Consider the following 25,966-nt stretch of genomic DNA (forward strand, 5'->3'; position numbering starts at 1 on the left):
GCAGTTTGGTTTTCTCTAACTCTAAGCAATCAACAATGGTGTGATGCCATTGACACTTGACGCCGGCTAGTGTTCGGTTCGATATGGAAGTTTTCAAGTCACCGCTAGTTTTGTCTCGCGAAATGTGAGCCACTGTCCATTCATCGTACCAAGGAAGACTCGGCAGGGACTGAACAGGGAATGAAAGCGTATCTCTGTCGAAGGTTTTAGGAGATATGATGAGATATTTGACTGAATTTCCGATTCGTAGTCGATATTCACTTTCAAATCACGGCCAAAATCAGGCCTGCGTCGGGCGCATCGCCTATGATAATTTCTCCGTCCTTATCTCAGCCTGCGGGAGCCGCCAGCCCCCAACGCTCGCAAGCGCTTCCCGAGTCAACAGGAGTCGGAGCGACTCTTGGCCTGGCAAATATAAATTGTTCCGTTTGGAGCATCCTCTACACGGTATAGCATCGAGTTTCGATAAATCTTCTCTTTTATTGCATCAGCAATAATCAAACTTTCAGAAAAGCCCTCTACAAACACGATACAAGTTCTGGATAGTGCAAGTGAGCTCTGTTCTCAGCGTTAGTTGCTATTATCGATTATCAGCGGAGATACAAGTCAGTTAGCTACAGAACACCGTAAGAAGACAAATATCCGCATACCTAAGCTCGATTAATTTGTTTTACCTATTAGATTAGAATGTGCGAGTCGAAGTATATCCAATATACTTGTGGTTGCAGGAAGGAGATGGAGTTTGAGCAATGCGCCTAGCGCCGCGGAACGAACGTCAGATGCCATCCAATCAGGAAGGTATTTGGTAAAAACTCGATCAATTACTGTTCGAGGCACCTGGTCAAGCCAGACGCGGAGGTGGAATACACAGATCAAATGGGGCGGATTATGGAAGAATAAATCACAGCATGTGAGCTCGAGCTGTATCGTAGGTTGTGATGGCTAGATCAGGTCCGCTTCTGTTTGATCCTTTGTCACTACCCGGTAGTGTGGCTGTAGTACATTAGCAAATGGACTGCACATGATCGTCATTCCCTTCTTCGAAAGTAGCCTCCTGTCCGAGCAGACACAGGTAGCTCGGGCGGCTGGTTTTTACCTTCGCCACTCGATCTCCATAGTAGCTGTGCCTGTTCACACCATCGAAAGTGGTCTAGAAAGCCGTCTTGCGAATATACTTTGTCTCGAGCCTCGTACCCCCATTTTGTGCCCCTAGTGCCGATAATATCTTTTTCAATGGCTAGTTGACACCCGGCACACGAGATTCCATGTTCAACTCTACCTGTGTGTTTGTCGTAATAAGGGAGTGCACATGACCCCATAAAGTTGAATTTTTGATTTCGGTCAGAGCTCCCTAGTTGGAATTGGGGGCGTGTGTGTGATTGCCGTCTGCAAGCTAAAGTAGCCTGATGAAGAGAGACGATAGCAATGCGGGATTTTTGTACCGTTTCATTCATTGAGTATATTCCAGGCAAGGACTTGAATGACCGTAGTTGGCCTGTTTCGGCTCTGGTCATATATAATTGCTTTCGGAATAAGGCGAGAGTCCGCACTTGTGTCTCTGGAGACTCCTGGAGGCATTTAAAACAGCATCTCTTCCAAGCTAGTATGGATATAAATCCGCCGAATTCGCCGCAAAGAGTGCATGTTTTAGTACACAATGCCTTATAAAAGTCGAGTAGAGTGACGCCGATGGCAATTCGTGTTCGTAACAAGGCGCAGAAAAGGTTTAGTCCGTGTGAGACTACCCTATGATACTGGCTGAGAGAGTCTACCATCTGTCTTGATCTGAGATTGATCTGTCGAAACTTGAACAAAGAATGCATATCCAGACAGCACAGAGTGTCAAACAAGAGCTCGAGGGGTAACTGGTCGAGGGAGCCAAGTCCAACACCCGAAGTCCGCTGGAAGGGTGTTGCTATTGACGGATGAATATCATTGTGTTCGCGATGCGAGTACCAGATCACGGACAGACAGTAGTCTTTACGGTGGTAGGCGGCGGTTCGAATAATGGCGTCGACTTGTTCGTTGTCGAAGCAGAATTCGGTGGCAGAGCGATATCCGCGGGGCATGAGAGTAGCCATTTTCGAGATTTGGCGGTACGCTTTCGTGAAAGGGTAGACTTCGGCAGGACTCGCGAGACTCCAGTATCCCCTTGAAGACTCCGTGGAGGCACATGTATTGTATTGAACGACGCGACTAGATCACAGAACTGAGAGGCCAGGAATGATTGCATGGGGATTTCAATCTGCTGGTATCGAGCGGGAAGCCAGTCCGAAATTGGCACGGACAGTGACTGGCAAGCATTTACTGATTCAGAGCTAAAAGCCTTCAAGTCTCGTCGGGCGAAATTGCAGGGGCGCAGCGACGAGTTTAAGATAGAGGGGATGGAGGGAGGAAAGATGGAGAGTGAGAGAGGAGGGGAAGGCGAAGAGGGAGGGCGAGGTCGTGTCTTTTATGCTGGGGCGACGGAGGGAGACGTTAAGCGACGGCGTGTTGGGGCGCTAAACTAGGAAAGGCAAAACTAACCCGAACAGGAAATTCACAGGTCTACGTTTTACAATACAAATTGCATAGGAAGCGGAATCAACGCACAACAACTACCAAAAATGTCAAAAACAAAAGCATTTCAGTGCTGTACAAACGTTTATTCATATTTCAAAAACAAAGAGTCTAACAAGTCAACCCCCGACTGGAGAAATACTCGTCCAACTGTGTCTCCATCAGGTCTCCGGCAAAGATCCCTGCAATGTAATGGTCTGGTCGCAGCAAGTAAGCAGCATCCTGCTGAAGTCCGACTTTGCCATGCTGTTCATCCCAATCAAAAACGGACAGTCGAATGTTCCTGCGTTTGCACCACTCCATAATATCTGGTCTCGAGTCTCCATATACGTGGACCTGCCAAGTGATATACTGTATGCTGGAGAAATTATCCCCTTGTTTAGTTTTAGCCCATGGCAAACGATCGCCAGGCTGTATATCCCCGGAGGTGCCTGCTGCTTGGCTTAGGAAGCTTCCACGGTAGGAGAGAATGAGCTGAGATCCAGTGCGGAATATCTCCTTTCCCACAGATGGGAAATAGGGAATCAGAGGTGCGACATAAGGCAGTACCCAGCGACGCAAGATATAAGGGATCCAGTCGTTTGAAGATACCATGGTGAATCCGCGGTCTGTTGATTCAACCAGCTTCAATGCGAAGGCGCGGCGTTCAGCTTCATAGGAGCCTAGGAGCTGGTCTTTGGCTTCTTCCGTCATTGAGCTTGGCTTGAGCACAGTGGCCAATTTCCAGGCCAGATTTATCGCATCCATGATACCCGTGTTCATGCCTTGGCCGCCAACGGGGCTGTGGATGTGGGCAGCGTCGCCGATGATGAAAGCCCGATTGGCTCGGAATTTATCGGCCACCCGATGGTGGCTGCGATATGTTGAAAACCAGTTAACCTTGATGGTTTCCACATTCAGCGCATCTTTGATCTGCGGCATAACATCGTCGACCGTCACTTGCTGTTGCTGGTCCTTGTGCTCATCAAGGGATCCGTCTTTGGAGAGAGTAGTGCCGACTAGTCGCACATGTCGTTTCTGGGAATAGGGCAGAAGTAGAAGAAACTGGCCGCGTGTGAGGGTAAGATGCGCCTCTTCGTTGAAGAGGGGGCCATCTCCGCCGTCGATATCGACTATGTAAAAGAGTGGCGCGTAGGTGTCTCCTTCATATTTGGCGTGGATGCCATGGCGAACAGCTGAATGCGCTCCGTCGCACCCAACGATGTACGCAGCCTCCCAGGTAGTCTTGCTGCCGTCGGTCTCACTCAGAAGATTTGCTGTGACGCTAGCTCCATGGTCGACGAAGTCGAGCAATTGAGTGCGTCGCTGGACAAATGCGCCCAGTGAGTTCAATCGGTTTTCAAGAAGCCGCTCATGGTTATCTTGCGGCAAGATAGTCAAAAAAGGATATGGAGTCAAGTCGCAACCAAATTTGTCTAGAGGAATGCGTGTTCGGTGACGGCCATCTGCCCAAAGGTTGGTTGCGGACAGCTTGTGGCCGTGTTGCAGTATTTCGTCGGTCAAATCCAGCTGGCGGTATAACTCCAGGTTGCGCGACTGGATAACCAGAGCGCGAGAGTTTTTGGCGGGCGCTTCTGCTTGATCGACAATGTGAAAGTTAATGCCTTGTTTATGAAGCCATAGAGCTAGGACGAGGCCAGTGGGGCCTGCGCCAACAATCAAAACGTCCGTTTGAGGCATGTCTCAGGGCTGAACGATGGTCGTGGAGCTCCCTCCAAAATAGCGAAAGGGGCTTTAAATATTAAAAAAGACTTTTTTTCCGTCTGAAAATCCCAGCCCATTTCAGTCCTCGTGATCGTGTGCGAAAACGACGCGGGATGCCTTGTGAGTGACTCTTCGTGTGTTCGGACGTTCACAGGCACCGATCCGAGCGAGAAAAAGTCGGCGAGTCGCCCGCCGATGAGTCCGTGTCCGTCCACAGAGCCGACCATCATTTAGGGAGAATGTTACAGCGGCGAAACAGGGATTGTTTATATCACGACTGTCGTGGAACAATCAGTCCAGGTTAAATGCCCGAGTTTTCCGGAAAGCCGTTAACGAGCATATGGAATGTACAGAACGGCCTCATGGGGATCATCCTAAGTCTGGCATGAACGGTGCATCCATCAAGGATTCGCTGAACTGGTTGAGGAGACTGTCCCAATCATTCCAATCCTCCGGGCTATTACCCAGAAGAAACCCAAAATCCTCGGCCTCAAGCCCGCTAGATGAAGCAGCGAAGTTGGGATCGGGTTGGCCTGAGAATGCAGCGTCTTGTTCAACAACCACGGGGCCACTTTGCACGGATTTCGGTTGTGAGCTATTATCGGCAGAAGCTACGAATTCCGCGACTATGGTGGGACATGATGTAGGAGTACGACGGTAGGAGTTACACTCCTCAATGTAAGCCCTCCAAGCCTTGACCATCAGATTCTGGATGGCCAGGTGAAGCGGCGTTTGTGTCTTCTTGCGCAAGTTCCGACGGAGCCGAGAATATATGTTGGCAATGAGTTGCCAAACCTTGCTTTTCTCCTCTGGAGAAGTGCGATGCCGCATTTCCGTCAGCATGATGATGATGGCATCCCATGGAACATGATTCTCCATGTGCCAAGAAAATCCTTGGATAGATGGGTTAGTTTGGGATTGATCGCAGTACTCCGCCATCTTTAAACAATTTTGGAACACAATATCCTTTTCAGATTCAGGCATTGAAGTGCTGCCGTCTTGGTATTGTCGAGGATGATGTGCCATCAATCTCGTGAAAGCGATGGCCGACCGAATCATCAACGTAGCGAGCAAATGAAGAGGGATCGATCGATCGCAATGCCGTAGAACTGACTTCTCTAGAAGCTCTTCTAGCTCATCGATAATTCGTTCCTTTTCTTCCATTGACTTGGACGAAGAAGATAGTATTCCCCAGGACCAATCATTTCCAGTGGTTTCGGCATAGCGGCGAAGACATTTGCCGAATTGGCCCCGGGCTTTACAGAAAATCATCTCGGTTGGACCGGTCCTATCTGAAGGGGGCTCCGTCATGCGCGGATCAAGATCGCTGTCGTTTGCATTCGCTGGAGACTGGACATCCGCTAACGCTAGAAACGGAGACGGGGAAACACCACTGAACTGCGCCGATGTGGAGTCTAGAATGATTAGTTGAAGCCAGATGCGCCGGCGCATCTCTGTTTCAAATATTGACAGCCCAAACTCAGACCCGTCTCGGTGAAGGCCAATTCGCTGGGCAATGCGCAGCGCGATACCACATAGAGTCCATACAGTATGCGGATCTGACAATGCGCGCGTGGTGAACTATCGAACATCTGTTAGACAGAGGTGTAGTTACTGGATGGCAGGCTGACGAACCACGTAGAACATGAAGGCTTGTAGAACCACAACGCTCGAGGTACGGAGAAATGAGGCATTTCTAAGCGCTAGCTGGACCCCTCCGCGGTACTTCGAGAGAAGAGATCTTTTACTCTCTCCGAATGATTTTTCAGCCTCTCCTGCTGGCAAGGAAACTAAGGAAATGCAGTAAATCGAGAACATCAGGGCCTCTAGATCTTTCTCTACACAAGACAAGTCGCTCATGGCCTTCAAAATCTGCTGCTGCACGGTTGGAGTATGTATGATCTTGGTCAGTGGGTTGACATTGTCGAGAAATGTTTGCCAGAGCTTGAAAATATGCAATGGCTGAGGATGCAATTCTGTAAGGGATTCCCCAGATGCGGGACTCAAAATCATCATTGTGTCATCGGCAACGCCTGGAGTGAAGGTGTCGGTATCACTTTCTGATGCATTGTCCATTACATCGGCTGCATCTTGGAGCTGGACAGATTGTTATGGATATGGCCATTCAAAGCGCATTGAGGGGACATACCTCATCGCTGACGGTTGTCCAGAGATTACTGTCATTAATTAGATAAGGCCTGTACAAAAGGGAGTCGGTACAACCAACCTATCAAGATAGACCGAATTGCCCTCTCTGGTGATCATTCTTCCCGGTCTATTTCTGTCCACGACAACTGATGAACCTGCTTGTCTAGTATGTCGAGGCTGGGCTGTGAACAGAAAACTGCCATCACCTTGCTGTGCACTGCGCGTCTCACTGTCCCGTCGCCGTGACTTGTCGCGATGCCCGCGAGGGACACTTTCGTTAGCACGGTCCCTTTTACGGCGACGTGGAGGTGGGGGAGAGCGGTAAATGCACTCAGCCCTTGACTTCGCACAGTTGGAACATGGGTCTTGTCGATCACATTTGACCTTTCTCTGGTAACAGATCACACACGAGTACGACTTGGATGAAGCTGCCGGGGAATCTATTGTTGTTTTGCCAGCAGTTCTGGGGGTTGCCATGGCTGTAGAAGAAGAAAGAGATATAAAGGCGATGAAAATGGAGGCAGCTCAAATAAATAATGCATTATATAGCATGGCAATTCACGAAAGATGCATAAACATGCCGGCGCGAGATGTCGACACGAAGGCGGCGATGAGCGCGAATTGTTGATGCCTGATTCCTCAGGTGTATTTTACCATCTTCCCCAGACTGTAACCCCTTCCTCTTCTCTCCCTCTCTCTCAAATTGATTCGCCTTTGCACAAGCTCACGCAACCCACCAATCCTTGTGACAGATGGTTATGATTCTTTTCAGTCAATTACTCTCGAAAAGCCAAGGCGCCTTTCCGCTTTTGGTCGGCCCTCGGAATTTCGGCTGTGAGTAATCCGGAGTCCGGCGGCGCCCTTTTCTTTCGACTTCACAACATTCACGCACTACAGCTCATCTGGATTACAATGAATATGAGGCATATTCATTACAAGTAGTTATCATCTCTGGGGAAAGATTGTTGTGTGGAAATTGCCACGAAAATCATGTCTGCAGTAAGTGGCATCCCCATGCGGGATACTTTGAACCGCAGTTCAGATTATTCAGTCGCCAAACAACTCAAACACTATACTTGAAGATCTGATTTCACTAATAATACACTATAGTGCGACTTGTGCCACACCAGGAAGGTCAGAGAAGTTATCCTAAGCCCAAACGCCTGTCTGTGCTAAATCAGTGCAATGTAGGTGAAATGCGATCGCCAAGATCCTTGCATGAACTGCGTAGATGCTGGCGTGGAATGCTATCGTACTCGTGAAACGCGTGTCCATCGACCGCGTGTGTCCCGGTAAATGAGTCCATATTCCGCGGAAGAAAGACATAGATAAGCTAACATGACCACAGTCTTGATGCATTGGCAGCCCGCCTGGCTAAACTTGAAGAATCAAGCACAGCAGAAACATTAGTCAAGTCTTCGTCAACTGCTGCACATGGCCATGTAGCATCCGCATCGTCGCCGCAGGCTAAATATCACCGTCCTCATGGGTCAATTTCGAGCCAATGTACCGACCCCGCTTACGAGAAAAAGAGAAAGCAATATATCTCACAGGGCGAGACTATTATGCTCTCTCCATCAGAGACTAAGCGTAATAAAACGCAAGGTGTCGTTCGACAAAATGTCCATGAGGATTCTCCGGAGTCGACGCGGCATGCCAGCGAGGCTAGGGAGTTTATCGAGCAGGAGCTCCAATGTAACCCGGAGCTTTCGACAGATCGACGTACTGCGCTTGAGTTAGCCCGCAAGTTTGTTAGCCAATTATCTAACCCTGCGCTACATTGGGAATCTGGGGAATCTCGGACTGCGGATAACGTAGCTGAAGAGAGACTGCGACCTCCTACTCTTACGCCAGAATTGCTATACATGCTGCTCCCAGGTATTTATTGGAACTTTAATTCTTATACAATGTATGCTAACATACACACGGGCCCGGACAACAAAACGAACTCCCAAGGCACCCTCTCCTGGCCAGATCATATCTCTAACAAGGCTCTAGAACGAATGGGATTGTCCATAATCGAGGGTAGTGAGTGTGAACAAGTGCTCCAGTATTACCGGATAAGCGTATGGGTGAAAGCAATTTCCTGTATATCAAAATTGGCGCCATTGATCTCGAGTGAACGTCTGAAGGTCCATTTCCGCACATTGAAGAAACAATACGAAGTGGCTGCTCATGAAGAATTGAACCAACTCCCCTTGGCGGCGGCGCCTAGCCTTGGCTTGCTCCAGTCACTGCTATCCGGGGTAAGTTTTTGTTTTTTTTTTTGAAATGGTTCTGTCTAGCACTCTAATAGACATACACATCGCAGTCACGCTTGATGCAGTATCAAGGAAACATGTCCCGCTGTTGGATGTTTACAGCACTTGCCTCGCGAATCATTGTCTCACTCAGTTACCACAACATCACAGATACAGAGCCCCGGAGCGAGGTGGAAGAAGACATTCATGCCTGTGTGTATTCTTGCTATTACTTCGACAAGACGCTCAGCTTGCTGCTCCTCCGGCCGCCGTCTCTACCAGACCTAAAAGTGGAGCCTGCTCAGTTAGTCCACGTTGATCCCGACCTTCCAACATCAGCCATGATCGTTGGCATTGTCGAATACTCACAGCTGAAGCATACCCTGCTGAATGTCCTACTGGACATCAAGGTAATGCGGGATGTGGAGAAGGCCAACATCTTGTCAAATCTCGTGGAGCGAGCCCACTCAATCCATTCGAACTTGCAGATGGTAGGTGCTGAGAAACAACCAACGAAGAAAATAGCTGACAACGCTCAGTTTCGACGTCGTCAAGAATTAGAGTTTCCAGGAGAATCATGGAACTTCCTGCGGCGAGAATGGCTCTCCATGGATTTCAACTACTATTCCGTCCTGACAACCATCATCCGAGTACGCTCCTCGGTGCTGAAATCCCGCTTGATTTGCGAAGACTGTCTCTACGCAGCCCGGGAATCTCTTACGACCCTCCGAGCCTTGCAGGAGACATTCTCAGGGCATATCACGTCCGTTGATTCGTACCCGTACTTCCTTACCTGGTATGACATTCACCCACACCTCTCAGAGAAGACAAAATTAACAAATCTTCTAGGACAATGCTGCTCTTCCCACTAGCCCCCTTCTTCGTCCTATTTTGCAACGTCGTCGCGACATCCGACCAGCGAGATTTCAACATGATCAAGAATATCACTGATGATCTGCACCAATTCGTCGGGGCAAATCCGTCCATCGATAAACTGTATCGGCTCTTCTCCAAGTTTCTGGACTTGTGTGCGCCATTGATACAGATGAAACCTGGACAACCCCGGCCCCAGAGGCCAGCGCCTGCTGTCTCTGCTGCGGTCACACTAGACAACACAAGGACAGACGGAGTTCAGATGGAGCGCGAGGCTGATTTTCTTGGTCCTGCCGCTACCACCAGCACCAACCAGGCTTGGACACCTCCGGGGTGGGATGATAGTCTGGTGTGGGAGTTGTTTGATAACCAGCCCTCCTTGGGGTGGGCAGAGTCAGATCTGTGGGATGTTATGGTGCAGTTGCCTGCGTAGAGAAGGCTTCTATTTAGGGTGTGGGGTATATTGTAGTTGCATAGTTGCTTCTTGAAAGGACACAGTCCCGAAGTTGGATTTAGCAGATATATCCCAGAGTCTAGCCATAGGTCTCAAGAAAAAAGAAATGTGGAATGCTCAACGAGTGTGAGAGACATGCAAGGTAGGCATCATCTGTCAGAGGGCACAGGCGGGCCTAGCTATTATAATACAGTACAGAAATAGAAAAAGGTAGTAGTCCAAGAACGGAAAGAATCTGTCTATCACGAGATCAACACCCAGAGAAGGAAGAAAATCTGCCAAAACAGTTAGTTCACTTGTTCGAGAATATAGCAGAGACAAGACGTACCATAAGAATCCCAAACATCTTGGCGATCAACCAGCGATTCCCGGACACGCGAGTCCAATACTTCATCAGTTCTCGTTGAGCCCCTTGTACATTATCCACCACATCTTCTGTGTTGGCGTCAATGCGCTGGATCATTTCTGACTGCTCGCTGACCATCTGTGCCAGCTGTCCGAAGATGCCGCCCAGTTCGCTGATTGTCCGTTCAATCGCTTCGATGGCCTCACCACGGGCCTGGACGTATGAATTGCTCGACTGTCCCTCCTCCATGACCAGCAACTGCTGATCTGACTGCATCGATGGCCGGCCGAGCGGCGATGGATTGGATGGATCAAGTGTCAACAGATCGGAGGAGTTGCCTTGGTATCCCGGTTGGGGCGTCCGCCGCCCTGAGGTGTTATACAGGGGAGAATCTGAGCGTTGCGTGTCTAGCGCGTTTTGCGACTTGGACGATACGGACGACACAAAGTTCTCCGTTCTGGTGCGCGATGCTTGGATGTTCTTCGTCCGGACCTCGAGAACATCCTTGAAGCTGGCCCCGACATCTGCCAGCTTCCCTTGCAGCATGACAACAACGTTGTCATTATGTTCGCCTTCCTGATCTGTCTTCGACCGACTCGATTTCGGATGTTGTGACAAGGTGAGCGCCTGCAGCGATGCGATCTGAGAGTTTAGCGAGGCGAGATCTTGCTTGATCACGTAGGTCAATTCGGAGATCTCAACGGGTCGATCGTCAAATAGGGTTTTGCGCTTGGCCACTGATTCTCAATATTAGATCAATGCGACTATTTCTGTCATGCTGGGCATACTCACATTCGGCCAACCGCTGCAGCTTCGCGGTGGTGGATGTGATCCCCCGTCCAATGTCGGCCGCCTTGCGCGCGAACTCGGACCGTGCTCGCTTTTCATTCTGTGCACCGGTGGGCGATCCGTTGGCCTGGCGCCGTTGGGTGTCTGTCAATAATGCCTGGCGCTGCGAGCCAACTTTCGACGTGCCCAGACGCCTTTGGGCATGGCCCAAGATGGCGCTGAACTCCGTCGTGCGATCCTGAATGGACGGGCCGGTCATTTTGCGATGGGTGGGAAGGGTGAGGACGATCTTCAAAGATATAGGATCAACAAGGAAGAGAGGATGCCGCACTCGGCCACTGTTGGGGCTGGAGTGATCGAACTCTCCCTAATCGATAAGGGGGAAGAGACGTGGCCGGTTGCAGCAGGTGGTGGAGGATTCCCGGGGATGGGGAGGAGGACAAGCAATGGGCACGCGAAAAGTCTCTCACTTTGATTCCGAGGGAGACACGCTGGCCAAGTCAACACAACACTCCGTCTTTCACGACAGAAGGGCCAAGTTCGCCGCAGCCACTCGACCCAAGACACCACGTGACCTGAATTGCCCCTTACCTAAGCCCCATCTGCGCTGCACCCGTTTCACGTCTAAATTTATCTACTCGGTCAGGGGGAAAGATTTGATGATGACGACGGAATAGCTTCATGATATTCCTATGCGTGACCATCAGCACTATATTCCATTTTTTCTATGAAATTGCGAAGAATCCCCTTCGCCCCTTCCCACGTCATCACTAGCCTTGTTCTTGTTTGGCGGCCAACCCAAGCCTTCTGTTGATCCGAGCTGATCGGCGCCTGCTGCGCTTTTGGTCTGCGTGGCATTGCCACCTTTTGTTCCCCCCTCTCGCTCCCTGAATACGACTCTTCGCTCCTCCTTCTCCTCATCCCGGTCCAGAAACTGTCCGGGGACGAGGCAGTAGGACTTGCGATCTACCACTCCCTTAATTAGGCGGCAACTGATGCTGGGAATCGAGCTTGTCTGCACTTGACTTCTCCACCTCCCTTGATGGCGGACCCTACATCCTGGTCGCACGGCCGAGGTACCTCCAAGATGTGAGCTACCCCTATCGGCTTCCTGGACTCTTTGGTCGCACAAGTACTAAGACATCTTCTAGTCCGATGCCGCCCAGCGCAGGCGGTAGAACCCCCGTTTCATTCCAACCGAACGTCAATCGTGCGAAAACAAAGCGTTGGGTCGAAGCGAAGCAATACTCCTACGATGGCACGGACTGGGGTGACGAGGAAGATGAATATCAGGAGGAAGAGACCCCCCCAGTACCGCGGCCGCCCTACACTCAACAGAGAACCGGCAGCGCGTCGGACTTGAGTTCCAAGCGTTTGTCGGGCCTCGCGTTCGGCGCCGATGGATCGCAAGGCAGCCCGGCGACGGAGGATCAAAGGGCTCTGCCTTTCATCAGGCCCGCAGACATCTATAAACGTATGCGCGAGCAGCAGGGAACACCGCCTGCCGCAGCAGATTCAGGGGCTCACAATGATAAATCGCAAAGCTCGGTGCAGCCGGAGACAGCTCCAGCACCGGCTAGCGATAATCAATCATCCCAGGGTTTAACTGTTCCCCCACAGACACAAGCCGTCCCCTCCATCGGACTTCCCGAACTCAAGAGAGTCTCCGGCTTTGGTACCGATTTCATGAACAGCGGTTTCCAGAAGACCAACACCGAGCCTATGGAGCCCTCTCTACAGCATCAACAGTCCCAGGGCTTCAACTCCGTGGTTCATCAGGCTTTCGATGTTCCGGAAACACCGACCTCCACAACAGGCAGCGTTGGACGATCCAATAGCGATGGTACGTCAGTGGTCAGCCCCATCATGGGCGCCCGCAGTTTGAATGATGATAAAACGCCCACCATTTTCGAAGAGCCCGAGGGGGCTTCTCCCTCGGCAGTGGCTTCCCCCGAACTAGTGAACGAGGGCCCCGTCTTCAAACCGGGTCACCGTCGCGACATGAGTCTTCCTAGCCGTGATAATAGCCCTGCCAGGAGGACTGTGATCACTGAGCACGATGCTCCCTCGGCAGGCCAAGTTGAGATGTCTTCGCCTGAGATCCCTTCGCAGGCAAGCACACCAAAGCAGTCACTTGATGCGGAATCATATCTCAAGAGGGCATCCATGCAACGACCCTCGAGTACGACTGAGAACGACTTTATTGCGCCGCTCAACCTGGGCAATAGCCGGCCGACAAATTACGACACCCGTCACGGCAGTATTCCAATCATCTTGCCTGAAAATGCAGACGACTCGCCGCGGGATGTCGACAATGACCGGCTGAGCAAAGATATTATTCGCTCATTAAGCAGGGAGAATAGCCCTTTTGACGACGCGGAGCAGGAGGCTCAGCGATCCCAGTCGCAGGTGCCCGACGACTCCATTCCACACCAGTATGAAAAGTACTGGAATGATGGTCAGACCGGGCCCAATGACGAACAACCGAAACCCTCAGTCTCAGAAACTCACCCGGATTGGACTGGGCCGCATCCCTTGGCGCCTCAGGATCCTTACTCCGGCAGCCAGGCTGCCGGTGGAGACGTGCCATTGGACGAACCGGATAAGCCTAAATTTGAAAGAAAGTTTTCCTGGGAGTCGTCGTCGTCGGGCGATCAGGTTGAGCCCCAAGCTCCAGGGAGCTACTTCCCGCCTCCTCCTCTAGGTGCATCGCTGGCTGTCCAAGAGCCCGAGCCTGTATCTTATGAGGCAGATCCTGGGGCAGAAGAACCGGATGCAGCGCAAATGGCTGCTGCGGATATGGACGCCGCTAGCGAGCGCAGTGTCGAACGGCCCATACTTTCGATCGTTCCTCCAATGCCGGACAGCAGTACCCCGCCTGAGCAGCTCTTGAATTCGGGGGTTCTACTACCAGAACCTGTTGGTGACATGATTGAACCGGCGGTGCCTCCAGCTACCAGTAACTTGAATAACGAAGCAAGTCTTCTGGGTTTCCGCGACATCCTTGGAATCAAGTCGGTTGATGAACGCATCCGGGCGTTTGACCGTACAAGAGATCAGTTTGCTGCCCTTGACACCGGCCTGCAGGACTGGGTTGAGTTCACCTTCCACGACCACCCACAGTATGCCGATCTGCAAAGCCAGGGCCCATCTACTGGAAGTGACAAGACGTCGCCCACACAAAGCCGATTCCCGAAATTGACCTCGTTCGGCAACCTTGCTTCCACACTTAATACCAACTCTCCAACTAGTGCTACCCATAATCGGCGCCCTTCGGCTCATCTCGGAACCGTCAGGAACAGGCCGAATGTCGAACTCCGCGGCAAGGAACTCCTCCAGACAGCTGGGGCATTCAGTGGCAAGGCGGGCGAGGCTGCAAAGGGTCTGTTCGCCAAAGGCAGGAATAAGTTCCGTCCTAGCGACAAGGTAGATACATAATTTCTTACATTCTATCGCCTTGGGAACCGGTTCAGTGCTTTCTCTCCTTGTTGTTTTGCTTCCATTCTTTCTTTCACTCTTTCTGGATACCACCATGTAATTTTGTGAGCCGCTTGGCCTTCGATTCTAGAATGCGACACGATTGATGCCTCCGACCTTTTTACCTCCTCTCCCCTCCTTTTTTATATTGGCTTCTGTTCTGATGTTGGTAATTCTGTAGGTTCAAACGCCGACTGCGACACGCAAGAGCTTGCAATTTCCCTTCTCTCCCGGACCCAATGGCTCCAATGCTAACTTCTCATTCCGAAGCTCCGTCACTCTGGGCAATCTCTTCAAGAGCTCTCGGAATGAGGAGAGTGTGTCCAACAATACCAAAGATCCCGTCACATCCCCTATTGGAACAAACCCTGGTCTCCGCGCGAAGTCAATGGATCTCTCGCGGTTGCAAAGCGATACCGCTAACGATGTTTCTGCCCAAAAGCGAGCTCGCTTATCTCTTGACCAGACTCAACGTGCGAGTAGAGCCACAAGCGGGTCGGACTACGCTGGTGCTCTGGAGCGGGAAATGGTCGCTGCTCTTGGGCTGTCGCCGGATCCAGGACCTACGTCATGGGCAAGAAATGTTCCATTTGCACAAGGCACGCAGGCACAGGCCGAAGAGGATACGGCCGAGTCAACAGAGAAGAACCTGCGGGGTGTTCCCGGGCAACAACTCGATCAAAACAGATCAGAGACTGCACCGTCATCGATTCGTCCGGTGTCCGATGAGATAGGCCCCGCTCCTCCGGCAAAGGACGTACCTCTTCCCCCACCGAAAGACAAACCTAGTACTCCGCCAAAGGTCTATCCCTTCATGCCAAAGAGGAAACATGCAATGGCGGATCAGTCGTCGGACTCTTCAGAGGCTGAAGAGAAACCCTCGCTCCCACCGAAGGACTTACCTCCTCCTCTTCCCTCCAAAGATCAGCCTATTCCTCCGCCCAAGGATTATATGACCGTTCCGCAACCGTTGGATAAAGTACGCAGCCATGCGTCAATTTCTTCAATTGGAACTGAGGACCAAATCGCGAATCAACCGCTTGAAAATTCCGAACTCAAGCTCTACGACAGTCCCCCTTCGCCTCTGCAAAAACCAGCTGATCAGTCATATTGCGAACCTGCGTCCCAAGCCAGAGTCTCAAGAGCTTCCTTGCCGTCTGCTGAGGTGGCGCCAGACTATACACCCGTTTACCCGCCCGCACCACTACCGACCTCTTCTGAGATATTGGAATCCAAGCGACAGTCGATTAGTGGCGCACCGGAGACCGCTCCGGAAGTGCAAAGTCCGCTGCGGAACGAAATCAGATATTCCCCTGGAACAAGGAGCAGTATGTTGAGCTTTGGTCGGCAGAGCGGCACCAGCAAAGGAACTCGTCCTCCCACGCCGGCCAAAGACATTTCGCAAGCTGCAGGAGCAGATTCTCCACCCGGTCAAAATGAGGACTCTACCTTTGGTAAGTTGAAGAGGTTCGGGAAACGACGTCGAGCATCCGTGGGAGATATTTTTTCTGGTCTTCAGGGAGGTCAGAAGCGAACATTCAGCAGGATAAGTGTATGTCTCCCCTTCCGAAAGTCAGTATGTAGAAAACACGGTCTAACGAGATACAGGGTCTTTTCAGTCGGCAAACTGAGTCTCAACCGCAAGGGAACGGAGCGTCTGAGCCAGCAAAAACCAACTCCCACCAGACAGAGTTCAAGGTCCTATCAAGGCCACCCCGGGTGAACGGAAATGCGCCGCATATTCCATCTGGTGCGAGTTCCGAGCAACATGCCCCCTCTGTACCGAAACATCTGCCCTCAGATCCCGCTGTGGAACAACCGCTGCCATCCTTGCCAGCCAACATGGAATATCTACAACAGCCACGCCAACGCGCCAGTATGCCACCTATCTCGTCTTTGAACCCTCTTGCCTCGGACAAATTTTACTCGCCTGTCACTGGCAGCACACCAAACGGGACCTCCGATGCACCTTGGCACACTCGCGCCGCGAACCAACCCTATCAGAGGGCATCCGTGCCTCCATGGATATCCGAAGACAGCACTGCGCTGGCTCAGCAGCAACCAACAAGGCTTAACGAAGGCTTCTCCACCGATCCCTATTCGACCGCAGGCCACCCGCACCGCGATGACGAGCCGCGGATTGTCAACGACCCACCACGTGAACCAGTAGAGCTGGCTCTCACGAAGGACGATTCGAGCGACGAAATCCTCATGTCGCCGACAACATACCCGGGCCAGGAATGGATACCGACGCATATGTAGTTTTTTTCTTATTGTTTAATGTTTCTCCCGTACATTGACATGGCACGATACCCTTTTTGTTCTCCGATCATGCCTTTTGCATGTTGGATGTGGATATAGTATATGTTCATGCTTTTATGCTCTACGAGGTACATACAAGAATACGAGGTACGCTGTTCATCTGTCGGTTGATTTAGGGGGTACTCAGCAGTTGTAGCGAGAGCAGCATGCCGGTGAGATTTGGATTGGTAAAAATAAGATACAAATCAAGTCAAAAACAACCCCATCAGTTCCCGGTGGCATATTGACCGGCAACTGTACAAACATCAATATTGTCATCCAGACGTTCAACCTCCACGGCTAGCTCAGGACGGCCCGGCGCTAGCGTGTCCTCCATTCCTCCTGCGTGACGTGGGACATGGCGACCACCAAGGGAGCAAGAGCCTCGAACTCAGCGGTTGTGGTCATAACAGCATGCCGGTGGGGTCTGAATTGGTAGAAATTAGATACAAATCAAGTGGAAAACCCTCCTTCAGTTCACGAAGGTGGCGTATTGACGATCCAGGTCTGTGAGCAGACATACCTTTTCTCTCCGATTTCTTAAATTTCATCCCAAGAGGCCCCTGCCAGTCTCTCCAGTGTCTTTTTGTCAAGAACAATGTCCGTCTCGGTCCCTTGTGGGTTTCGGAGGAAGAGAAGCTCGAACGGTATAGTCAGGTTGTCACTTGCCACGATCGACGTGTCTGTGTTCTTCTTGACGATCACCTGCTGGCGGATTTCGGGAGCAGATTCTTTGTTGCGACGAGGCAGTCGGTCGGTCAGAGACCAGAGGTGATAAGTGATAATCTTTTTGTCCTTGGGAACATGAACGGCGAGGACAAGCTTCACGTCCCCCTCAGAGGCATGAATCCACCACAACGCGTCTTGGCGAAGCTGCGATGCGCTTTGCGAATGTGCTACCTCAATCACCATGGAAGGCCACTTCGGAAGGCGGCCCTGTGGGAGTGAAGTCGGTTTGAACTGGGCATCAGGCCTCTTCTTCCTGTCGGGCCCGTCGACAAGAACCCCAGTGTACATTTTGAGGTTTTGCAAAACATCCATACCCATCTTTGTCAATTTATCCGCCAGTGCTACCATCAGCTCGGCATTGGTACGGCCATGTGCTTGGCTTTCCATTCTGAGGATGAGTAGTTGTGGTTGGGGAAGGTAGGAGTGGAATGATTGGGGGAGGGAGTAGAAGTTCAGTTTGTTCTCACGAAGCTGTTGAAAGGTGAGTTCATCAACATTTTTAATCAAAACATATTCACTCCTCGTCCCTGCCTTGTCTGCAGTGTACAAATCTTGCTCTCGCTCCAGACTCTTCCGGAGTTGCTGCCAGCTCTGGTATCGAAATTGACTTGTCCCAGGAGGTAGACTTAGGCCCTGTGAGGTCATTGTGTTTACTGCCATGATGATCTTCTTGTTCGATAAAATGGCAAACAGAAGAAATAGCAAAGTAATCATTGCCTTAAAGACAGGATGTCAAGTGGTCGGTTACCTAGGTCCATCATGACGAAAGACAAGACTCGTAAAAATGACCGCACTTTTCGCAGCCGGCTGCTAACGTCCCATCGTTGATTCGAGTCTACTCTTAGTCCTCAATTCTTCTTTTAAGCGGTATGTTTAAACACTCATAGCATTGATAGCGCCCACCTTGCCATAAGAACATGTTGTAGTACAAAGGAAATTCTCAAACCTGCCTTCAAGTTGTAGTTGAATCACTTTGAGAACCGTCCGCTACTTTGATGGGGATTTCTTTTGGTTCGAGACTGATATGTAGGAATCACAAAGGACCGGAGTCGACATCAACTATAAGGTCTTTCGAGTACTACATTTTTAGATCCGATCTATGTAGCCTATTTATGTACAAACTTTATCAATTTTATGAAGTTCACGTTGTTCAGCCCCACCCCAAACGAAGCCAATCCTCGGTCCGCAGTCGTCTTAGTGGGCCCCATCCCATGTGATGGTGGAAATGCCTAGCAGCGGCCTCATCCACTCCTCGGTCCGCACGTCCAGATAACCTCATGAAAACAAAGCAGCTCTATAAAAATCCAACGTGCATCTCATAGCTACGAAGATGACTCCAAACCTCCTCTCACAATGACCGAACAAGCATCAACCCTAACAACAGCCCCAGCTGTCCGCCGGCGAGTCCTGCAAACAGCCCCAATCTTCCCCCCAATCTCCGAGCCCAAATTATTACACTCCGTCGTAGAAAACGACATCTATCTCCTGGGCGGACAGTTCGCAATTCTATGCCAATTCGCGCACCCATCGCTCGCAAAGGGGAGCTACAAGCACTCCGATTTCGCACATCGCATCCCCATACGACTCCGAAACACTGCGCGGTTCCTCAATGCCGCTGTGTGCGGCACTCCGCAAGAAAAGAATGCCATCTTTGGTGTGATCCACAGATATCACTCCCGCGTTAAGGGAGATGGGTATGATGCCGATGATCCGGAGCTGCATAAATGGACAGCTGCTACGCTCTTCGTGGGCGTTGTTCTAGTGCACGAGACGTTCTTTGGGAAACTGTCCGCTGAGAAAATGGAGGAGTTGTTCAAAGAGGCTGCTGTCTTTGGGACTTCGCTTCGAATGCCGCCTGAGATGTGGCCCTCCACGCTGGACGAGTTCTGGCAGTATTGGGACTATAATATTGCCACATTGGAGGTCACCGATATGGCGCGCAAGTTGAGTAGGGATCTTCTGTATCCCCCGAACTTGCCCTTCTCTATGGCGGTGGCGATGCCGTTTGCCAGACTTTTGACTCTTAGTTGGTTGCCTGAGCGGTTGGCGCGGGAATATGATCTGAGGGCTTCGGTTGTGGGACAATTTGCGTGTCAGGCGCTTGTGCTTTGGATGCGGACTGTGTATCCGTTTATGCCGAATTATGTGAAGCAGTACCAGCATAGGGTTTATATGGAGGATCTAAGGAAGGCTGTGGAGATGGTTGAGAGGACGGGACATTGGGGTGGTCTTTGATACTAGATAGCACATTATTTAATGCAGATAAAAGGATCTCAGTTGAGACAAGTATTGGAGATTTTCTATGGTCTAGATATAATAGTCTAGCGACACAATATCCGCTCCTCACTATACAGGATACAAAAAGATGCTGCAGATCAGCAGGCAGAGAACAAGCTAGGAACTCTGTAGATCGAGGAGAGTTGGCAAGAAATAAAAGAAAAGAGTAGAGAGCAAGTCTATCCCTCAAACACATTCTGGTTCAACTCAACCCCCATATCCTTAGCCATATTCTGCATCTGAGACTCGATATCGTCCTCCATACCACCGCCGAGCCTCAAAAACTGGCGAATCTTGGTGAACCAGAAGAAGAGGTCAGTGGTGAACAGCACAAGGCGGAAGACGACATGACGGCCGAGATTGCGGATCTTCTCGTTCAGAGGCAGATCAGGCGATTCCACCAGCGCCCGCGAGGCCCACATCCCCGTGATCTTGACGCGGTTGACCGGCGAACCCAAAAACTGGTTGTTCGCCTGGACGATGCGCAGGTTGCGGCCGATGAAGATCAGTTCGCGCGGCCACTTGGTTTCATCACCGAGAATTTCGCGGATGGCCTTGCGTGCGGCCTGCTGCATCTCATAGTGGCGCTCGTTGCGCTCGGATTTGCTCAGGCCTGCGAGGCCGCGGTGTGTAGATAGGTCGCCGCCACGGTAGGGGCGCATCAGGGTTGCAGAAGCAAAAATGTCGGGGTTGTTAATGCCCCAACTTTTCACGACCTCGCCGATCGTGTTATTGTCGAATGCCAGCAGCGCCTTCCAGAACCGCGCATACTGGTGCCGGAATTGCGGCTCCATGTGAATGTACAGCCCATGGTCGATCAGGACCAGCTCCGGCTGGCCAGACGGCTTACGCCGTATGAAAATGTTGCCCGGGTGCGGGTCACAGTGCACCCATCCCCATAGAAACATCTGTGCCGAGAACAAATCCACCATGGTCGTCATCACGTCCTTCAGTGACAATCCCAGGCCGCCTCGCTGATTGCGTCCTTTCCAGTGGTCCCGCTCCGGTTTAAGCAGCGCAGCCTGCGGGCTTTGTGCTGCCGCTGCTGCGCCATTGCTGTTGGGTGCGTCCATCGGCGTCCCATGACATCCCGGGCTTCCCTGGCGCCAGCCGCCGCGCCAGGATCGGGTGATGGCATCCTTGTCCCAAAGCCGTACGCCCTCCACCCATTCTGCGGTCATGACGCGCCTCGAGCTCAGCTCGCGGTACACCCGCGGGATGTATACCCGATCCCGCAGGCGCGATTCGCCGGCAACCAGCCGGGCCATGGTCTCTGAATTGTCGGCTTCGTTCAGAAAATCCGTCTCCAGCGAAAGACGCTCACTGATGTATGGTACGAGGCTGTAGAAGGGGATATCGAACATCTTGCTGTAGATCCAGGTCACGACTCTAGAATACCTCCAGTTAGTACGCGGTGTGGCTGTCGCTCCAACTGGTTCTAACTCACTTGAAAGCCCATAGGTCCCATGCCAGCTGCTGGACAATCTCCCGCTTCTGGATTTTGATGGCCACCTCTCGACCATCCTGCAAGCGAGCCCAATGTACCTGGGCGACACTGGCGCTGGCGCGGGCCCTGCGTTCCATGATACCCTTACCAGGCTCACCGGTGAAGGAAACCCCAAAGACTTCCTCGGGTGATTTCCCAAAGTCCTCGCGAATGACCTTCTCCACATCCTTCCAATCGTTCTGCGGGGCGTCGTCGAACATGCGCGAGAACATCTGCTGAAACTCCGGCGGGAGGATGGCGGACTGCATCGCGATCGCCTGGCCCATCTTCAGGTACAACCCTCCATTATGGCGCAGCAGATCCGAGAGGCGCTCGGCATTGCGCTGATGCACGGCGGCGATGGAACTGGCCAGCGGTGGATGTGGGCGGAAGTTGATCTTGTAGTCCAGCGCGACCAGCAGACCCATCGAGAAGGTGCGGGTTGTGCGAGTCAGCGACGAGGCATAGAACTGGGTGTCAATCCCCCAAACAACGCCGGTCGCGAGCGATGCGTATACCAATCGCCGCAGCCATTTGCGGGTGCGGGTGTAGGACTTGGCCGCGGTGGGTTTGCCTAGGGAGCTTGGGGATGGCGGGACGAAGGGCTGGAACCGGCCGGGGTGGACATGACGATGGGAAGAATGTCCGATCGAAGTCCGAGACAGGAGACAGGGAGGGCGAGGCCGTAGGGAGCAGCGCAGCGACGCCATCGCAGGAGGTGAAGATGGGAAGTGACGTTTCCGATCGGCACGCTGACGGAATAATGGCCGCTGACCCTTATTACTTTAGTCGCACAAATCATATTTACTCAGTCGTATGTATTTACTAGATTCTATATATACATGGTATCTCACAGCTCATCGTGGCTCTCCGCCTCCGGTTCCTCCAGCTGGTCGCATACGCTGGCGTAGTCGCGCATATTGTTGGGGATAACGCGCTCCCACAGATCGTCGCCCTCGAGATAGCTGTACTGTTCTTTGCACAACTCCTCGGAGGCCATGGGCAAGAGGATCGGGATATTTTTGAGCGCTGCCTTGACGAAGTTGCGCTTGAAGCAGTTGCCAAAGTCCGCCAGGGTATCCGGGTCGGAGCAGATGTGGCGTCCATGTAGCTCGGGTCCACATTGATCCTTGATGATGACCGCAACCTCGTCGCCCAGCTTCAGTAGGGCTTCTTCCTGCTGGGGTACGTTCATGCGGCCCATTAAGGCGCGCACTGCGGGAACGTACGTGTTATTGCGTGTCCACAGGTCCCAGTGCGGCACTGTCGGCTGGCAACCGCGATCGCAAATCTCGGTCTGGAACTTGTTGTACAGGTCGCCGGGGCGGGCAGCCAGCTTGCTGACGACTCGGAGACATGTCCAGGCGACTGCAGAGACGGGTAGGAGAAGATAGAGGAGGGCGAGGAGGGTGATGAGGATGCGCATGGTGGGCAGTGATAGATGAATTAGTAGGATGTGGAGAGGAAAAGATAGAAATTGAGGGGAAGCGGAGATCGGGCTGTGGGCTTCCGATGTGCAGCATAACCATCGATTTGACAGCAATTCCTAGTGAGCTATTTCAACCAGTCCCTAGGGAGTATTGAGTGTTGAGAATGAGATGTAGTAAATGCGATATCTTACATTTCAAGATTTCAACCACTCCAGGTAATGTCCAGATCATCTCTATCCTACACAGAGCTTATTCGAGATTTACCCGCTCTATGATATATGCATTAAGTCATTGTCAAAAATTTCATCTGATCAAGGTCTGAAACACGCGCGAGCGATCTCTTAGCGTTAGGTCCGGATATCTACTCTTCATCTAAATCCGCTAAATCAATCACCCTCACGATCGAACATCAAGGCCCGCAATATAACATGACCTACCTCTCGATCCCCTTCACAGTCGGTAGAGTAATTTGCATTGAGGAAGGTGAAAGAGGGATGGAGATCGGAAGATTGACTTCTGATTTGGGGGGATGGCGCTGTAAATAGTTGCAAATAGCCGTAAATAGAGTCATTCTCCAGAAGTCTTGGCATTGGTCGGCGTTGAGCTGCAATCCGCATTAGGGTGAGGCTGGCTTGAAAGGTCTGAGTCACGTATGGCGAGTGTTGAAAATCTCACGTCACCCGCGGGGCCAAATGTCTCCTACCGTCTGCAACTCCTACCCTTCAGCAACCATGTCACTCACCGAAGTGGACACCCTCGAGGCCACCATCATCATAGACAATGAACTGGACCCTTTGTCTCCGGCGCATCCAGATACCGTCACGATCCGCGGCAACATGGGATCCATGGCCACGGGATCGATGCACAAATTGACCGACCGCGGCATCGCCAACAAGGAGTTTAGGATGGACGATATCTGCTGTGCGGCTCATGGTCTCTCGATTTTGGTGGTCAGTAGATCATCATATCTTCTCTAACAAAACGCCATTGTATTCTGACCGGTGTCTAGACGGCCACCAAAGGCGACAAGAAGCACTCGGTCCTCTTCGATGTCGGACCAGAAGAAGAGGCATGGGAGAAAAACGTCAAACGCCTGCGTACGGATCTGTCTTCCGTAGAAGTCATCCAGCTATCGCACTGGCATCGAGATCATTCCGGTTCAACCCCTAGGTCCCAGTTATGAACCATTCTGACGGCTCCCCAGGTGGCCTCCTACGAGCTATCCGCATGATCAAAGAGGCGAAGCAAGCCAAGGGAGAGTCTGATAACGTAGTCGTTGACGTCCATCCAGATCGACCGGAGTATCGGGGGCTTGCTATACCTGCCCTACCAGACAATGTTATCTCTCTAGAAGCAGATCCAACCTTTGACGAGATACAGGCCACCGGAGCGGTGATCGACAAACGCAGCGACTCGCACACGGTCCTGGATGACTTTTTCCTCATCTCTGGAGAAATCCCGCGTGTGACGTCGTATGAAACGGGTCTGAAGGGCGGGATGCGTTTCGATCCCGAAGACAAGGAATGGTTCTCAGAGGAGATCATTTCCGATGAACGTTTCCTCATGTGCAACCTCAGAGGTGGGTGGGTGTCCACATCTATCAGCAGGAGATGCTGACTATCTTCTTCTTCAGGGAAAGGACTCGTCGTATTCACGGGCTGCAGCCATGTCGGTGTAGTCAATGCAGCCAGACACGCAGTGGAAACTGCTCCAGAGCCAACGCCTCTTCACGCCGTGATAGGCGGCTTCCATCTGGCAACGAGCAACCAGCCCCAGATCCAGAGCACGGTAGCAGACCTGAAACGACTCGATCCCGCCGTGCTTATGCCGGGCCATTGCTCTGGCTGGCGGTCCAAGTTTGCCATTGAGAAGGCAATGCCGGGGTGTTTAGTGCCGTGTACGGTGGGCATTAAGATTGGCTTCTAATAACCAGGCTTGAGACAGCTCATTGGTCAGTAATTGATCAAGAAATTGGGCTGGTGTCAGGGAGCTCGCTCAACCCTGGTGTCTAGAATTGGAGAACCACCGCCTATTTCCTATTTGTCCTAGTCGGTTATTAGTTAGTTAAATCCCTGGATGGTTAGACTTCCTAGATTGATTTGAATCAGGGATTTGCTCATTAGTGATTTGCACATGGGACGTCGTACGTGCTAGATTTAATATCTAATCTAGACCTATGATGTCTGGTAGTACCCACGTGGGTATTGATTTATGTTGAATCTTGATACAGCATTCCTTGGTTTGTTGTTGGCAACCGTGCCATCTTATCAAGGGATACATGCCTCCATTATCGGATCTCGGCTTGCATTATTGCGGTGGCATGTTTCACTATCTTGATCACTTGATACCTAAATCAGATTCCTTGCTGCAGTCACATGAGTGTGGTTTCATCATTGTAGACTTGGCAAGTATTGAAGGGGGTCACTGGGCTTTGCGTCTTAGGTCAACTCGGTTGGTGTTGTAGAGGGCGGTGATTGAGATATCAATATTACTGCACTCATTCCACCACAACGCTAGGTGACAATAAAACGGGCGCCAGTTCGAGTCGGGCAACTAAGTCACTATGAGGCGGAATCCCCGATTTCCTAGTGGAGCAAGAAGAATCCAGAAGGAAGCTTACCTACTTCAACGAGACGCCACCATTAGACAGCTGTGAATAGATTAGCGGAGCTTAGATTATTTTTTTTTTTTGCCCTCGGCCCTCAATAGCGGTAGTTCAGGACGATGACTCTACTCTGGGGTTGGTCTTTTCTACAGTAGCTTCGCTAGTTGGAGTCGAATGGGGGTGGCTCATTCTACTCGTGTTGAGTGTAAGGGCCTTTATTCACCGTATTTGCAGCATTTTGGCCCTTTAGTTTTTTTTGTATTGGTTCCACTTATATCTTTGGTGCTATGAAATGAGTACGCGCATGTCCAGATCCTGATGGAAATTATACCATAGTCTAGCAAGTATCGATTGCCATTCAGGACGTCTAACATCCTTATTGCACGAACAGAGAGGTCAGGCTAGACCCAGTGGGAGCGAAGAGGAAACATAGTAACATGTTGTCTCTTCTGTTTAGACCGCGTTTCGCCCCAAGATTGCCTATTTTGCTTAGATTCAAATCATGTTTTGGCCCTTCACAGCTAGGACCGGGACCCTGTTTAGGGTGT

The 25,966-nt window shown here is 51.4% G+C and overlaps 10 protein-coding genes across 10 annotated transcripts; 4 read left to right on the forward strand and 6 right to left on the reverse strand.

Annotated features, from left to right (window-relative positions):
• Nucleotides 1-2,670: 2,670 nt before the first annotated feature.
• On the reverse strand, nucleotides 2,671-4,239 carry PFLUO_LOCUS274 (uncharacterized protein; the record flags this gene model as incomplete). The annotated part of the gene is made up of 1 exon (XM_073779922.1): nucleotides 2,671-4,239. The coding sequence occupies one exon, from the start codon at nucleotides 4,237-4,239 to the stop codon at nucleotides 2,671-2,673; it is 1,569 nt and encodes a 522-aa protein (XP_073634372.1).
• Nucleotides 4,240-4,632: 393 nt separating this feature from the next.
• On the reverse strand, nucleotides 4,633-5,910 carry PFLUO_LOCUS275 (uncharacterized protein; the record flags this gene model as incomplete). Its single annotated transcript, XM_073779933.1, has 2 exons — nucleotides 4,633-5,844; nucleotides 5,899-5,910. The coding sequence occupies 2 exons, from the start codon at nucleotides 5,908-5,910 to the stop codon at nucleotides 4,633-4,635; spliced, it is 1,224 nt and encodes a 407-aa protein (XP_073634373.1).
• A 3,082-nt stretch (nucleotides 5,911-8,992) lies between these two features.
• Nucleotides 8,993-9,957, forward strand: PFLUO_LOCUS276 (uncharacterized protein; the record flags this gene model as incomplete). The annotated part of the gene is made up of 3 exons (XM_073779944.1): nucleotides 8,993-9,142; nucleotides 9,191-9,447; nucleotides 9,501-9,957. The coding sequence occupies 3 exons, from the start codon at nucleotides 8,993-8,995 to the stop codon at nucleotides 9,955-9,957; spliced, it is 864 nt and encodes a 287-aa protein (XP_073634374.1).
• A 263-nt stretch (nucleotides 9,958-10,220) lies between these two features.
• Nucleotides 10,221-11,372, reverse strand: PFLUO_LOCUS277 (Integral membrane protein SED5; the record flags this gene model as incomplete). The annotated part of the gene is made up of 3 exons (XM_073779955.1): nucleotides 10,221-10,253; nucleotides 10,307-11,061; nucleotides 11,117-11,372. The coding sequence occupies 3 exons, from the start codon at nucleotides 11,370-11,372 to the stop codon at nucleotides 10,221-10,223; spliced, it is 1,044 nt and encodes a 347-aa protein (XP_073634375.1).
• Nucleotides 11,373-12,155: 783 nt separating this feature from the next.
• PFLUO_LOCUS278 (uncharacterized protein) lies at nucleotides 12,156-16,852 on the forward strand (the record flags this gene model as incomplete). The annotated part of the gene is made up of 4 exons (XM_073779966.1): nucleotides 12,156-12,202; nucleotides 12,265-14,539; nucleotides 14,772-16,142; nucleotides 16,199-16,852. 4 exons carry the CDS (start codon nucleotides 12,156-12,158, stop codon nucleotides 16,850-16,852), a joined length of 4,347 nt encoding a protein of 1,448 aa, XP_073634376.1.
• Nucleotides 16,853-17,431: 579 nt separating this feature from the next.
• Nucleotides 17,432-18,265, reverse strand: PFLUO_LOCUS279 (uncharacterized protein; the record flags this gene model as incomplete). The annotated part of the gene is made up of 1 exon (XM_073779977.1): nucleotides 17,432-18,265. One exon carries the CDS (start codon nucleotides 18,263-18,265, stop codon nucleotides 17,432-17,434), a length of 834 nt encoding a protein of 277 aa, XP_073634377.1.
• A 708-nt stretch (nucleotides 18,266-18,973) lies between these two features.
• On the forward strand, nucleotides 18,974-19,855 carry PFLUO_LOCUS280 (uncharacterized protein; the record flags this gene model as incomplete). Its single annotated transcript, XM_073779988.1, has 1 exon — nucleotides 18,974-19,855. One exon carries the CDS (start codon nucleotides 18,974-18,976, stop codon nucleotides 19,853-19,855), a length of 882 nt encoding a protein of 293 aa, XP_073634378.1.
• Nucleotides 19,856-20,076: 221 nt separating this feature from the next.
• Nucleotides 20,077-22,093, reverse strand: PFLUO_LOCUS281 (uncharacterized protein; the record flags this gene model as incomplete). The annotated part of the gene is made up of 2 exons (XM_073780000.1): nucleotides 20,077-21,286; nucleotides 21,345-22,093. The coding sequence occupies 2 exons, from the start codon at nucleotides 22,091-22,093 to the stop codon at nucleotides 20,077-20,079; spliced, it is 1,959 nt and encodes a 652-aa protein (XP_073634379.1).
• Nucleotides 22,094-22,233: 140 nt separating this feature from the next.
• Nucleotides 22,234-22,809, reverse strand: PFLUO_LOCUS282 (uncharacterized protein; the record flags this gene model as incomplete). Its single annotated transcript, XM_073780011.1, has 1 exon — nucleotides 22,234-22,809. One exon carries the CDS (start codon nucleotides 22,807-22,809, stop codon nucleotides 22,234-22,236), a length of 576 nt encoding a protein of 191 aa, XP_073634380.1.
• A 735-nt stretch (nucleotides 22,810-23,544) lies between these two features.
• On the forward strand, nucleotides 23,545-24,739 carry PFLUO_LOCUS283 (uncharacterized protein; the record flags this gene model as incomplete). The annotated part of the gene is made up of 4 exons (XM_073780022.1): nucleotides 23,545-23,763; nucleotides 23,823-23,970; nucleotides 24,018-24,392; nucleotides 24,447-24,739. The coding sequence occupies 4 exons, from the start codon at nucleotides 23,545-23,547 to the stop codon at nucleotides 24,737-24,739; spliced, it is 1,035 nt and encodes a 344-aa protein (XP_073634381.1).
• Between the last annotated feature and the right edge of the window lie 1,227 nt (nucleotides 24,740-25,966).

This window comes from Penicillium psychrofluorescens, assembly GCF_964197705.1.
Source record: "Penicillium psychrofluorescens genome assembly, chromosome: 1".
NCBI lineage: Eukaryota > Fungi > Ascomycota > Eurotiomycetes > Eurotiales > Aspergillaceae > Penicillium > Penicillium psychrofluorescens.